General features: G+C 43.2%; 1 protein-coding gene across 1 annotated transcript in view; it reads left to right on the top strand.

The window, feature by feature from the left end:
* The window catches only part of VSIG10L2 (V-set and immunoglobulin domain containing 10 like 2), a 102279-nt gene that overhangs the window by 25330 nt on the left and 62230 nt on the right, over positions 1-14719 (top strand). Inside the window, exon 4 of the mRNA XM_073601154.1 lies at positions 7452-7727. Within this exon, the coding sequence (XP_073457255.1) occupies positions 7452-7727 (276 nt within the window). The remainder of the gene's footprint in view (positions 1-7451; positions 7728-14719) is intronic.

Below are 14719 nucleotides of genomic sequence, written 5' to 3'. Positions count from 1 at the left end.
ATGGGGACAAGGTGCTTTGGGGTGGGGGGGGCCGCAGCGCGCCCCCTCCCCCAAGGCACCACCCCCCATGTTGAGGGCATGCGGCCTGGTACGGTTCAGGAGGGGGGGGGGCGCTCGCTCGTCCCCACCCCCATTCCTGTCCGGCCGGGCTGCGTGCTCGGATAAGGGTCTGGTATGGATTGGGGGCGACCCCCACGCCGTTTTTATCGGCGTAGGGGGTTCCCCTCAAGGTCCATACCAGACCCAAGGGCCTGGTATGCTCTTGGAGGGGGAACCCATGCCGGTTTTTTATTTAAAATTTGGCGCGGAGTTCCCCCTCAAGAACATCTGAGCACAAGTCGCGTGCCAAAGTCGGATCATGCAAGACGGCAATCCGACTTTGATCCGACTTCAATGATAGTCAATAGGCTGAAGTAGGATCAAAGTCGGACCAAAGTAGTACAGGGAGCATTTCTAAAGTCGGAACGACTTGTGTCGGACCAGTTAGGACGGCTCCCATAGGGAAACATTAAATTTCACACGTCATGCGACATGAGCTCCCAATGTCGGAGCGTTTGTCGGACCAGTGTGAACCCAGCCTTATTTCTGAGTCTTTGTGTGGGTTTTTCCACAGCATCAAATACAACATGCTGGACAAGTGTGTATGAAGGATATAAATTATTCTTTATGGGTTTGTCTTAGTTGCCTAGTTTGGCTGCAGCTTGCACTGGACAATTTTGCATCTGATCTTCTGGTCTGTTCCTGCTAATTGAAGGAACACATGCCTCATTCGCAGGCTGTACGCATTTTTAATTTCAGCATGCTGTTCTCTGAGCTTTTATAGCAGCAAGTTATTGTAATGTATATACACAAAGTCACTTCAGGCATAGGTAGGGGGAAAATTAGTTAATTTTGCACTTTGTATAGATCCCAGTTGGAATCATCTGTGGCGGAGGCCATCTTGCTCACCCTTTTTTATTCTTCAGGTGCTCATTACTCTCACTTTCTCTAGGTATAGGTATTCTCTTCTGTTACTCAGGATTTGTGTCTTATTGCTCCCCTGATCAACCCCATTCCCATCGCCTTCCCCAATGAGATCTTCCACAGAGATGACTAATATTCCTACGTCTGTCAGGGATCCTCCAGAGGTTTCTTTTTTGGACGCAAAACCCTTCCCTTCTCTAGGGTGGGAGATCCTACCAGCTGAATTTTTGGTTAACATTTCTGGGATTCCACCATTCCTTCCTCTACCACAGTGAATGGGCTTGGTTCTCATAGCCCTAATACACTAAAAGACCCTAATGACAAAATGTTGGAAGCAATTTCTTGATTATTATGTTCCTTGGTGGGATCTGCCATTCAACCCATGATCCCCTCTGCGCTCTTTCCTGACTTTAGTTGACTGGTCTAAATTATTAAGAAAGGATCTGCTGGCTGCTGGTGTTGACATTCAGGTTGCAGTATCTCTTGCAAAGTCTGGATGATTGCACATACGTTAGATGGAATAGAGTAGGGGTCTCTCCATCAGTAGCTGTTTCAAGACATAACTGTGTTATGGAGGATGCCGTATGTGTATCTGCTAGCATCTCAATTTATCAACAAGCTGGACAGATTTGTCTCCAGGTCGAGTGACTTGATGGCAGATGCAGTGGATGCCATGGTAGCACCATGGGATTAATATGCCCTTTATCTATGTTTCCTGTGCAGAAGCTACTATCTTGTATTTTAATCATTCTCATGGCTCTTAATTGGCCTTGCAGAGTGTGATACTTCGACATTGTTTGTCTGTTATCCTGCCCTCTGTGCCCTTTACCAGATTGGCCAAATTTGTTATTCCAAGGACTGATCTTCCTCCCTGCTTTTTTTAATTGTTTGCTTTGACAACTTGACACTTGAATCCCGGTTCTGGAAGACAGAGGCCTAAAGCTTATATACTTTCCATAATATATATCATTGGATGTGGAAAGGTTTTTTTTTTTTTTTGCTGTTGTGAATCTTTGGGTTTTTCCCCGACATGTCTTTTCAGTTTGCTATATATTCTCTTCTTCCTCTAAGGGGTATTACAACATTATAGTCCTTAGCACCATCAAAGATCAGGTGTCTACCCGGTCTGTAGATTTTCAACATCCTCTTGCTTCTAGTTAGCAATTTTTTTATTTTCTTCGGGGGGTTGCACACAATGTTCCCCCTGTTCCATTCTATTTATGGAATTTAAACCTAGCATTGTCAGTGTTGCAAAAGCCCAGTCTGAAACTATTCAGGAAATTTCCTTGACAATGTTATTCTTTAAGGTAATCTTTCTTATGGTAATCTCTTCAGCAATAAGGGGCTCCAGTTATCAGCATTTTACCTTACATAGTTACATAGTTACATAGTTACATAGTAGGTGAGGTTGAAAAAAGACACAAGTCCATCAAGTCCAACCTATGTGTGTGATTATGTGTCAGTATTGCATTGTATATCCCTGTATGTTGTGGTCATTCAGGTGCTCATCTAATAGTTTCTTGAAGCTATCAATGCTCCCCGCTGAGACCACCGCCTGTGGAAGGGAATTCCACATCCTTGCCGCTCTTACAGTAAAGAACCCTCTACGTAGTTTAAGATTAAACCTCTTTTCTTCTAATTTTAATGAGTGGCCACGAGTCTTGGTAAACTCTCTTCTGCGAAAAAGTTTTATCCCTATTGAGGGGTCTCCAGTCCGGTATTTGTAAATTGAAATCATATCCCCTCTCAAGCGTCTCTTCTCCATAGGAAGCCCGGTTTGATTTCTAAAAAAAAGCAAGGTTGTTTAAAACCAAGGACCTCCTTTTTGCCCAAGTTGGTCTTTGCTTAACAATTCTGGTTCATCCCAATGAGATCTCTCTCCATTGTCTGAACATGATGAGAGATGTTAGGATTTATCTTTTGGACCCGTTTCTTTAGGCAGACAAAATCCCTGTTTGTTATTCCAATAGATGCACTATTTCTCAGTGATTAAACAGGTTGTTGTTTAGCCTAGACATTCTGTGATCAAGTGTTTTCTTTTCCCGGTAAAGCCCTAGCCTAGAGAATTGAGTACCTCTTGGGCATTTTTCTGTCAGGCTTCTGTGACTTAGATCTGCAACCTGGTCTTCTGTTCATTTTCATTTGGGTTTTGCAAGGTCAAGGGATCTGCGTTGCAAATGCTAGTTTGAACGAAAAGTTCTGCAGGCATCTGTTCCATGTCTTTTGTTTTCTCCTTAAGAGTTTTTTTTCTTATTGGGCTGGTCATCATCTGCATTGTTTTGGTGTGCCTTCCCCAATGTTTGGACTGCTTTTGGACATCCCAATGTTACTTAATTATCACAAAGCTGTCCCCCTCAATGGACAATCTTTTTCTCTAGGTCCATTGAGGAACACATCCTTCATCTCATATGTTCTTGTTTTCTTTTTGAACTGCTTGCTACCACTGGCAAGTTGTAAGGTGGGAGGGGATATAGCCTTGGGGGCTGGCCTTTATTTTCTATGTGCCAAGTGTTCATTTCTCCTGCAGGTGGTGGTAAAATCCTATGCTGCTCAATTATCGTTAAGCTGTGTCCTTCAATGGACTCAGAAAAAAAGATTTTACACTGAGTACAAAAATACAATTTCTTACCAGCAGATCCAGGGGGATAGACAAAACAAGTGTAACTCCAATTTTGTTGAGAAAAAAAAAAATCCCTTCTGGGTGGACTTTAAAGGCACTGGCATAGTTTGTAGAAAAAAAACATATATTTTATCAAACATAATAGATGCAGAAAAAAGTCTATTGGTTACAATAGCTACACACTAAACACAAGATCACCGCAATGATTTACTATGAGATTGTGTTTCACCCGACGAGTTTCAGAGTATCTGTGTCTTCTTCAGGGTTATTAATCAGGGGGTCAATCATACATCTAAGATATAATAGTGACAAAGAATCAAATGCAAAGTATATAAACTCATGTAGCAAAAATCATTTACTATAACGTGTATGACAACAATAATGGATGATGTATGGACTCACATATTGGGTGGAGATATCATGGGTGAGACATTCCAATAAGGCTATTTAAAAAGAAGAAATATGTCATGTATTCTGACAGCAGGACTCTGTGCTGTTAGAATTCACTCATCAGAAGCTGCAGCTGGCTGATCGACAAACATTTTTCAACAGACCTGTTTAACAAAAGTTGATCTAACTACTGACTTCTGTTGAACAGGAATTGAAACAAAAAAATCATAGTGCGGACATCTCAAAGTTATATAAACACTCTATGATGAGTGGCAGGGATTTTTTAGGGCACCAAATCAAAAACAACGCAAAAAAGTTTAACAAAGCTTTATTACAGGGGTGTCCAATCTTTTTTCAAAGCGGGCCAGATTTGATGAAGTGAACATGAATGAGCGCCGACCATTTTGCCTGACGTTCTTTGAACCATTCAAATTCGGTCTAAGTGTGTTTGTCCCAGCACTAATACACTGCCCAACAAGAATTCTCTTGCCTTTGTGGCTGTGTGTGGTGAAGAGATGAGCTCGGTTGTGTTATTTGGAGATATATATAGATATATATATATATCTATATATCTATATATATATAGATATCTATATATCTATATATATAGATATCTATATATATATATATATAGATAGATAGATAGAGATATATCTATAGATATAGATATATATCTATATTTATTTATTTATTTATTTCAGGTACTTATATAGCGCCGTCAATTTACGCAGCGCTTTACATATACATTGTACATTCACATCAGTCCCTACCCTCAAGGGGCTTACAATCTAAGGTCCCTAACTCACATTCATACATACTAGGGACAATTTAGACAGGATCCAATTAACCTACCAGCATGTCTTTGGAGTGTGGGAGGAAACCGGAGTACCCGGAGGAAACCCACGCAGGCACAGGGAGAACATGCAAACTCCAAGCAGGTAGTGTCGTGGTTGGGATTCGAACCAGTGACCCTTCTTACTGCTAGGCGAGAGTGCTACCACTACACCACTGTGCCGCCCCATATCTATAGATATATATATATATCTTTTGTGGCCCCCAATGAATCCCCATGCGCCGCTCAGGACTAAGGATGAGCTTGTGCATGTTATTTGGATAAACCCTATTAATCGGCGTATAATACGCACCTTCACTTTAGAACTGTGAAGCAAAATAAGGGTCAGTGCCCATCAATGCAGCATAATCAGTGCCCAGAATGCAGCCTCACCATTGCCTTGAATGCAGCCTCACCATTGCCCTGAATGCAGCCTCACCATGGCCCTGAATGCAACCTCACCATGGCCCTGAATGCAGCCTCACCATGGCCCTGAATGCAGCCTCACCATGGCCCTGAATGCAGCCTCACCATGGCCCTGAATGCAGCCTCACCATGGCCCTGAATGCAGCCTCACCATGGCCCTGAATGCAGCCTCACCATGGCCCTGAATGCAGCCTCACCATGGCCCTGAATGCAGCCTCACCATGGCCCTGAATGCAGCCTCACCATTGCCATCAGTGCAACCTGATCGATGTCCATCTGCAGCCTCGGAGGGGGCGGGGAGGGGGGCGGGACGAGCGCCGACAGATTACATACAAGGAGAATCTCTTGTTTGCTTGGCGGCCTCTTTAATGCAAAGTTCTGCCTCCTATGATAGACAGCACGGTCGTCCAATGCCAGCCCAGGAGAAGGGACTTCCTATTACAGACACCGCCGAGTAAACAGGTGATTCTCCTGTATGTAATCTGACTTGTCTCACCCCCTCCCTGTTCCCTCCCAGGCAGCGCCGATAAAGACAGTATACACTGTATCTTTTGTGGCCCTGGGGGCCACAAAAGATATAGATAGATAGATAGATAGATAGATAGATAGATAGATAGATATCCAAATTACCAGGGGGGTTGTATTAAACTGAAACATGGGCCGCAACTGGCCCGGGGGCCAGACTTTGGACATGCCTGCTTTATAACTTCAAAGTTAAAACACAAGTCCATTTGCACAGGCCATACATTATTGCACCTCATATTTTGATAGTATTAAAATATCATATCATATACCCATAGACATGGCACAAAGGGCAGCAAATAAGTCCAAAACTTTACAAATGTGCCAGTACTACTTCTGAAAACTATATCATGCCCACATGCCTGATGCGTCTCAAGACTTGCTCTTCCTCAGGGGCAATGAGATGGACCTCCATGATGAAAATGAAGAATTGTAATAATAAACGGGTATATGGCCCACCACATTTACATGTGTCTACATCACAGTGACATAGCTACAAAATGAAGTAGTAGATGAATGATGCAAAGGATATAAGAAAAAATAGCCTGCCTTCAAAGTCTAAAAACATCACATTTCATGTATTCCCAACCCAGAGCGAGACGAGCTGAGAGGGGAAGGTCAGCATATAACCACAAGGATCCCACAGAAGCTGAAACAACATGAAAAAAAAAATATTAAAAATTAACAAACCATGCGAATATAAAAAAAAAAAAAATATTTGTTTAACCCCCCTCCCCAACTATTCAAAAATATTAACCAAAAACAATCATTAATTACTAACACAAAAATACACCAACCGTAACAAAAATCTGCGAAGGAGCCATCTAGCAGCATGACTGACCGCCACCACTAAAAGCCAGCAATCTCCGCTATACCACAGGAGAAGCCCCTTAAAGATCAAGAAAAAGGAAGGGGGAGGCTCCCGGTGGAAGTCACATTACCACAAAGGGGTGGCCCACTGGCTAGACAATCCCCATACAGCTTCCAGTCTTCCGAAGGCACACAGCAGCCCCCACTGGTGAATCCCCAGGCTGTCACACGTGCCTGACATGGCCAAAATGGCCAGGGTGACAACGTCACACACATGTGCGAGGGCGGCACATTGTGGCCATCTTAGAAAGGCTGTTGAACAGGCATCTTGGAAGCTTCTGTTGAACAGGCATTGATACACATGGTTAGAAATTTTTCTGGGATCTCCAGCTTTAGTGTTCTGATGAGAAAAGCAGCACCAATTTTAGAAGTATTTAAACCTTGTAAAGTATAGGGTTGAACAAAAATCACTATTGCAGGGGATACCTAAAACTTCATCCAGACTTTGGAAAATCAGCGAGTCAACCACACAAGCAGAAAATGACACTTCTGTGGGTGTTTTGTACTGAACGCTTGCAAGTTGCCATTTTACATTGCATTTTATATAAAATAACAGTTGCTTCAGATTGAAAAGGAAAGGTATTTTTTTAATAACATTAAATTATTATATGGCTTGTGCATTGTGATTGTAAATGCTATTATACATTTTTATTTGCTTTTTGTTTGTTTCATAAAAGTGAAGTTCTCATTTGTCTCAACAATTGATCTAAAATTGCATACGATCTCTGCACGGTCTCCCTGTTACAGAATGACCCCTTATGACTAAAATACCAGAGCTGAAAAGGAACTAGTTGCTGACTTTATACGTGTGGATTCTGTCATTTTTAGATGGTCCAGATGAGCCTACTATTACCATTGAGCCATACGCCATAAGTGAGAACGGTTTTGCTGCCAACGAGATGGAGAAAGTCATCCTGAACTGCACAGCGTCTTCTAACCCTCCATGCGAGTATATCTGGTTCTACAATAACTCTCAGCTGGACACAGGACAAATGTACATCTTTCCCAGGATCATACGGACCCAGACGGGACTATACACTTGTTTAGCAAAAAACTTGCATCTCGACACGCGCACACAACTTACCATCAGGCTGACCGTCTACTGTAAGTAGTGCGCCTAGTGATTTTTATTCCTTTTAAAATAAACTTTAAAAAGGAGCTCCAGTCCAATGAGAAACACCTTGTCTGTCAATCCCCAGTGCCCAAAACATACCATTGTAAAAGCTGGTGTGTATGTGTTCAATTTCCCCTAATGTGCAGAGGCTGAAGGAGTCACCAAATTCTACTGTTCTCCTTTTTCCCCATTTTCACAGCAAGTGGAGATACCACAGTATGTCCATGGTTTGGAATATTGAAATGTAGAGATTTGGCATAAAAAAGAATGATACAATATTACTAATTTGGTTTAGCCCACATAGCCCAGTACCATTGCATGGTATTGGTATTTTTGGTACTATATGCAGTAATCCCCCCCCCCGCGTGGAATACAGACAGGAAGCCAGCATCTTTGGTAATCGTCCAGTAATCCAATATTCTGTTCAACTCTAATGATAAATATTTGTTTCCAAACCACTGTATTCCCACATTTGTAACCATCGGTGCAAGTAGTGCGGTTTAGTGCCAATAGGGGGATACAGTCAGCTCTCCTGTACAGGGTCCAGGCCCCAACAGTTCAGCAGGGGGCCTGGGGGGCAGAGAGGGGACTAAACTTCTTTTTAGGTACAGGCAAAGTAATTAGACATGTCATGGCTCACAACAATTAAATAAAGATTCTACACTCTTCTATTTCGATACACCAGGGTAGGCGACATGGAGTATTGCTCCACCTGCTCCCAAAAATTTAGTCATGGGGCCCGGAGAACTTTTATTATACTGCTGGGAGCCGTGGCTGGCAGGATTACTGTGTGTGCACAGGAAAATACTCAATGTCCCCTCTCCGTGTCGGGTGTAGGAGGGGGGACCTGTCAGACAGGCTTTATGGGGCTAAAGGAAGAAACTACTGTGGGGGGGGGGGGGATAGAGAAAATCAACACTTCCAAAAGTCAGATTTTGCAGGATTTTCAGCCAGCAGTCTTACTTCTTTAAAAGGAGAGGTTTGAATTAAATGTTTTCTTTGCAAGGACCCCCTGTGTCTGAAGCATTTATTTTAGTAACAGTGGCTGTAAGAATTTGATTTCTGTTTTGTCATTATATGTATAGTTATATGTCAGGAGAATAATTTTTACATTTTCAGTTCAAATGCGGACAAACATGAAACTCGTGAAAGTGGTTATTTTATCATGGTTATGTGATAGTTTGTTTTTGGGGTTGTATTCCAGATGTGCAAAGAGAGATCAAGCAAACACTTGTACGTATAACCTTTAATTAAGTGATGACAGATAGATAACAAGTGTAATAATATTAGAAAATATAACATCTTAAGTACTTAAGTAAAGATGTTGTTTTGCCACAGAGTCCTGCCCGCTTTTCCTACGGCGTGGCACAGGTGATTCAGACGCATGCATGAGAGCAAACGCTGATATGAGACCTTTTATTCCAAGTATAGCTATAGTATTTAAGACTTGTGTGTAAAGAAATGGCCAACTCCCCTTGCATGTAACATGATGACCTTTAAAGGACTTGTCAGTTTGTAATCCTTTAGCATGAATTCATCTAAGGCGATTAGACTTTGGAGGCTTTCTCAGATATTGTGAGATAACTATAATAAAAAAATATGAAATTTCCCCATCAGTGGTGAAGCGTAAAAGTAATGTTTCAGAAGTGGACTTTTTTTTGGTTTTTGTTTTCTGGCCAGTCGTAGGTGACTTGTACAGTTTATCACTATGCACTAAAATGAAAGGTGGCCAGCTAGTCCTGAACAAAAAATGTGGATTTAGAAAGCCTTCTTTTAGTTTTTGACAAATGAATGTTGACAGACAAGGTTTCCAAAAAGGGCAGACTGACCCATAGGCACTGGCTTCAAACAAACATGGATTTATTGGGGCTACAGTTTTGAGTGGCAGCTAGCAAATTGAATCACCCACCATCCTCTGTTTGTTTTTTTTTTTGGGGGGGGGGGGGTTTGGACAATTGTGCCTTGAATTTAAAGTCAGTTTCTTATGAATCTGCCAAAATAAATTTTTGTCCTGCAAGCACCATCTGGCTTGAAAAAAGTCTATTTAAAAATCGACTGACCCAGGTGGCAAATTATTGGCGGAACAGTGACTGCACCCAATCAGATGCAGTCACTGTTGGCTGTCTGAATACAATAGCTGGCAGTGGACAATTTTCCATCCACGCTGTTAGTATGAATGTGGGGACCAATTATTTGATTGACCAGGTTGAATGAGAGAAAATTGAGATGTGTATGGAAAGCCAAAGGCTAGGTTCATCTTTGAATATAAAATAACAAATGCACATATTTTGAAGGCAAAAAAATGTGAATTCGTTATTTTATTTTTTTAAAGGAGTCTAGAAAGCATTAAACCCACAATCAGTAGGTCACAGATGCGATGTCAGGCTCCTGGAGACTCTTCCTCCTTCTCTCTGCCCTGTTCTTCTTTACTATGTATAAGTGAGGATTTACAACCATTTTAAGGTCTCTGTATCGGAGTTCCCAATATCGCCTCTTGCTATTGTGATACTAAGGGTGTCATGCTGTTTAGACCTTTTCTTTTACATTCTTTGTGTGAATTTTGGAGTTTTAAGTAAAGCTCTTTACTGTCTAAAGTTATTAAAGAGGCAAGCTTTAGAACAAGTTATTTAATAAAACTCAGAGAAGAGGTCGGATGACGAAACGCGTATATGGGGCAGGGACGCTGGTGTCACCACGCTCCTCGGTTTGTGCCTGCGGCTTGCAGTTTCGGCTGGGGACGAATGGTAATGCAACCAAGCGAGATTTCCCTGGTGTCGGGTTGACACTTTGCAAATGTAAGAGTTCTTTAAAAAAAAGCTTGTGTATTTTACGGATTTATGGTATGAGAGCCTCCTCTTTTCACTCGATTTATATGCCTGATTGGGATCTGAATGTGAGGACCCACTGAGAGAGGATCGTACGGGGAGACAGCATCTGGGAGTCCACTATTCTAATGGGAACAATAACAAACGCAGCAGCTGGTTATAGAGGACCAACCCTTAACTCTGGTGAGTTAATTTAGGGTGATCGGTTAAGGATATCACTGGGTGTCACAATATTGTTTGGAATACAGCACCTCTGAACAAGATTTGTCACTTTGCCTTTTGATTCTCTATGGAACTTATATTTTTTTCATCTTGTATCACTGAGGATTATATTAGATTTTTCACCTTCTGAATTTCATTTTTATTTTTTGTTTTATTCCATGAACTCTTTTGTAATATATGTTATGTTGTGGTGCACTGCATTAGTAGTTTATCTTTTGCATATATTGCACATTATGGTATAAGGCTTATTGCTCACAGGTCATATATTGTGATACAATACATCTGGAAAGTATTCACAGCACGTCACTTTTTCCATATTTTGTTATGTTACAGCCTTATTTAAAAATTGATCAAATTGATAATTTTTCTCAAAATTCTACAAACAGTACACTGTTGCGGTCCGCTAAAAACAGACAGATGGGGATCTGTTCCCCATCCGTCGATTGGATCGAATCGCAATCGGATGGAAACAGACAGGCGGTCCATTTCCATCCAACAGCCCCATAGAGAACAGCGGGCTGTGTCTGTGTCCGCTCCACATAGTAGAGTGGTCACGGACCTGTCGTCCACCTGCTTACTGGGGATCAGCAGAAAGATCCACACACACACCGATCCCCCCCACCTCCACATAGCACCAGTACCCCACCTCTACCTCCGCAGAGCACCAGTACCCCACCTCTACCTCCGCAGAGCACCAGTACCCCACCTCTACCTCCGCAGAGCACCAGTACCCCACCTCTACCTCCACAGAGCACCAATACCCCACCTCTACCTCCGCAGAGCACCAGTACCCCACCTCTACCTCCGCAGAGCACCAGTACCCCACCTCTACCTCCACAGAGCACCAGTACCCCACCTCTACCTCTGCAGAGCACCAGTACCCCACCTCTACCTCCGCAGAGCACCAGTACCCCACCTCTACCTCCGCAGAGCACCAGTACCCCACCTCTACCTCCACAGAGCACCAGTACCCCACCTCTACCTCCGCAGAGCACCAGTACCCCACCTCTACCTCCACAGAGCACCAGTACCCCACCTCTACCTCTGCAGAGCACCAGTACCCCACCTCTACCTCTGCAGAGCACCAGTACCCCACCTCTACCTCCGCGGAGCACCAGTACCCCACCTCTACCTCCGCAGAGCACCAGTACCCCACCTCTACCTCCGCAGAGCACCAGTTCCCTCATCTCCCTCTGTAGAGTGCCAACTGCCGATTGAACCCATTAGATACATTCCATTATCTACTCTCAACCACAAAGTGGTGTTTCTTGTAGCCATCTCCTCAAGTTAAGTGTCTGAACTGGCGGTCGTATTCTGCAAGAAACCCTTTCTGATTCTGTGTTGGGACATGGGTGGCCTTGAGGCCCTGGACTTCCCTCGTGTCTAAGGTAGTTTTTGCCTTTTTTCCCTCAACTAGAACATGACATTTTTTCATCCCTCTTTCATTGGCTTCAGTTCCCCAGTGGGAAATTTTTACTGCAGGCAGTCCCAGGTTCTGCTGTATTATGTGGGTCTGTTGGTGTTTTTTTTCTCTGCCCCCCCAGTTGGACTGCTTTGCACATCTCAGCAGTCTCTAAATTATTGTGTCTCAATGAGCTGCAATCAATCACCAATTTTCTGCTGTTTTCTTGGGCTTTTTAATGATTGTTTTCTGTGTTGCCCACCCCTCAGTTCAACTGCTTTTGGACATCCCAAAGGTTTAATACTTGGGGTCTCCATGAATGGATGAGAAAGTAAGTAGGTTTCTTGTGCTTATCATAAAATACTTTTCTTGGAGTCCATCCCACCACTCTGGGTTCATGATCATGCTGTTTGTACTGCCTTGCTACAAAGCTAAGGCACGCTGGTGGTGGGAGGGGTTATCCTGAGCTGGCATATAGTTGTGTTTTTTATGTTTTTTCCATTGTCCAATCCTTCTGTAGGCATTAGAGGCATTAATAAAATCTGAAGATTTAAGACTTCCTGTATTTCTCAATGGACCCCAAGAAAAGAAATTCCAGTGAGCACAAAAATCCTATTTTTGTGTTTTGGTAAAAGGGCCTCTCCCTCCTCACCTAAATGCTATGGCATGAAGAATGCTGTTCTGAAAAACCCTCCCCATGCTGACAGACTTCCTTAGGCCCCATGTACACGAGACGCCAGTGCAAACTCTGCTGAACACATGTTTTTAAAAGCTGAAACCAGCGTTTAGAAACGCCCGTTTTGGCGCGTTTAGCGGCGTTTTAACGCGTTTGCGTCTAGAAGCGTTTAGTTAAGATAACAAAAACCCTCCCCGAACGCTTTTCTGCAGCAGGGAATGACATTTTGCGACCTGATTTAGGAACCCCAAATTTGGTGTGCAAACTAGCACTACAACATATCCAAAGTTGGGGTTCCTAGCACCAAGTGGCCCCGAGATATGGGGCCCCAAAGTCGGGTCACAAAATGTCATTCTCTGCTGCAGAAAAGTGCTTGACTTTTTCCGACCTGACTTTGGGGCCCCGTATTTTGGGGCCACTTGGTGCTAGGAACCCCAACTTTAGATATGTTGTAGTGCTAGTTCCTGTGTGTTTGCACACCAAATTTGGGGTTCCTAGCACCAAGTGTCCCCGAGATATGGGGCCTCAAAGTCGGGTTGCAAAATGTCATTCTCTGCTGCAGTTTACCTTCATATTTCTGTGTTTTCTGGCCCAAAAAATAGGGTTCCTTTAAAAACACTTATAAACGCAAACGCAGCTAAACGCGGTGCCGGCATTTAGCCGCGTTTGGCGTCTCAAACGTGGAAAACTTTTGTGTCTGAACCGATTTTTTTGCTTCTGGAAAAACGAGGTTAAACACAACTGCCTAAAAACGCCAAAAAACAAGACTGTGTACATGGACACATAGGATAACATTGAATGAGTTCAGGGCCAGTTGAAAAAAGTGTCCAGCTGCCTCTGAACGCGCGTTTTACAGTGTCTCGTGTGCATGAGGCCTTATATGCTTTTGTGGGCTTTTTGCAATTTTCCAAGACCTCAGCCGCAAATTTCTGTGTGTATGTGAAATATTATGAGGCTTCAGATGCAGTGGACTCCATTTAAACATTCCATGCATGATCAAATATGGCAGCTACAAAATATGATGTGCATAGGGAATGCAGAACATGTGAGGGCCAGATAGTGGCACATACAGCTTTGGTATATAACCGTGACTGTAATGTAAAGGCCTTAAAAATTCAGCCCATCTGCTAGGGTTGCCATCTGCCCGGGATTCACCCGGACAGTCCGAATCATGTGTACGGGTTTCAGTCCACCTATGCCTGGTACACACGCTAAGTTTTTTTTTTTTTTTTCGTTCAACCCTGCGGACTGAACAAAAAAAAAACTGAGGCGCTCCCTGTACTAATTATGTGATGTTAGTACAGCGTTCTCCCTGCTGAGCCATTGAGTTCTGACAGGGGGACCGGTCCCCCCGCCAGAACACACCGGTCAGCGCTCACGGCCGTCGCCTGCTGGTTTTCCAGCATGCTCTTTCAACAAAAGCCGGTCTTGAGGTTTCTGTCGGACTAGGACCTGTACACATGGGCCGAATGTCGGACGGTTTCTACTGTACCGGCTGATTTCGGACGATATTGGGCCCAAGTGTATGGGGCTTTAAACTTTTGGCCATAATTCTTTATGGCCAAATATGTACAAGCCTGAATCTAATTGAATAGCCTTATCTTTGCATGTAAGCTATCTTAAGATATAGAAAGCTGGATTCATTTTTTTGCTTGGTATTCCTCTTTAAATACTACAACTGCTTAAAAAGTTAGTAGAGGGGTTGAAATGATTTAACACATAATGGGTGTTTACTCTTTTCGTGAAACATGCTTAAAGTATAAGGCTCGATTCACACAGGGGCAACACGACTTCAACGCGACTTTGCAACGCGACTTCAACGCGACTTGTGGATCCGACTTTGCCCTGCGACATGTG

This window comes from Aquarana catesbeiana, linkage group LG10 (genome assembly GCF_042186555.1).
Source record: "Aquarana catesbeiana isolate 2022-GZ linkage group LG10, ASM4218655v1, whole genome shotgun sequence".
Lineage (NCBI taxonomy): Eukaryota > Metazoa > Chordata > Amphibia > Anura > Ranidae > Aquarana > Aquarana catesbeiana.
This window is presented reverse-complemented; position numbering and strand designations above follow the sequence as displayed.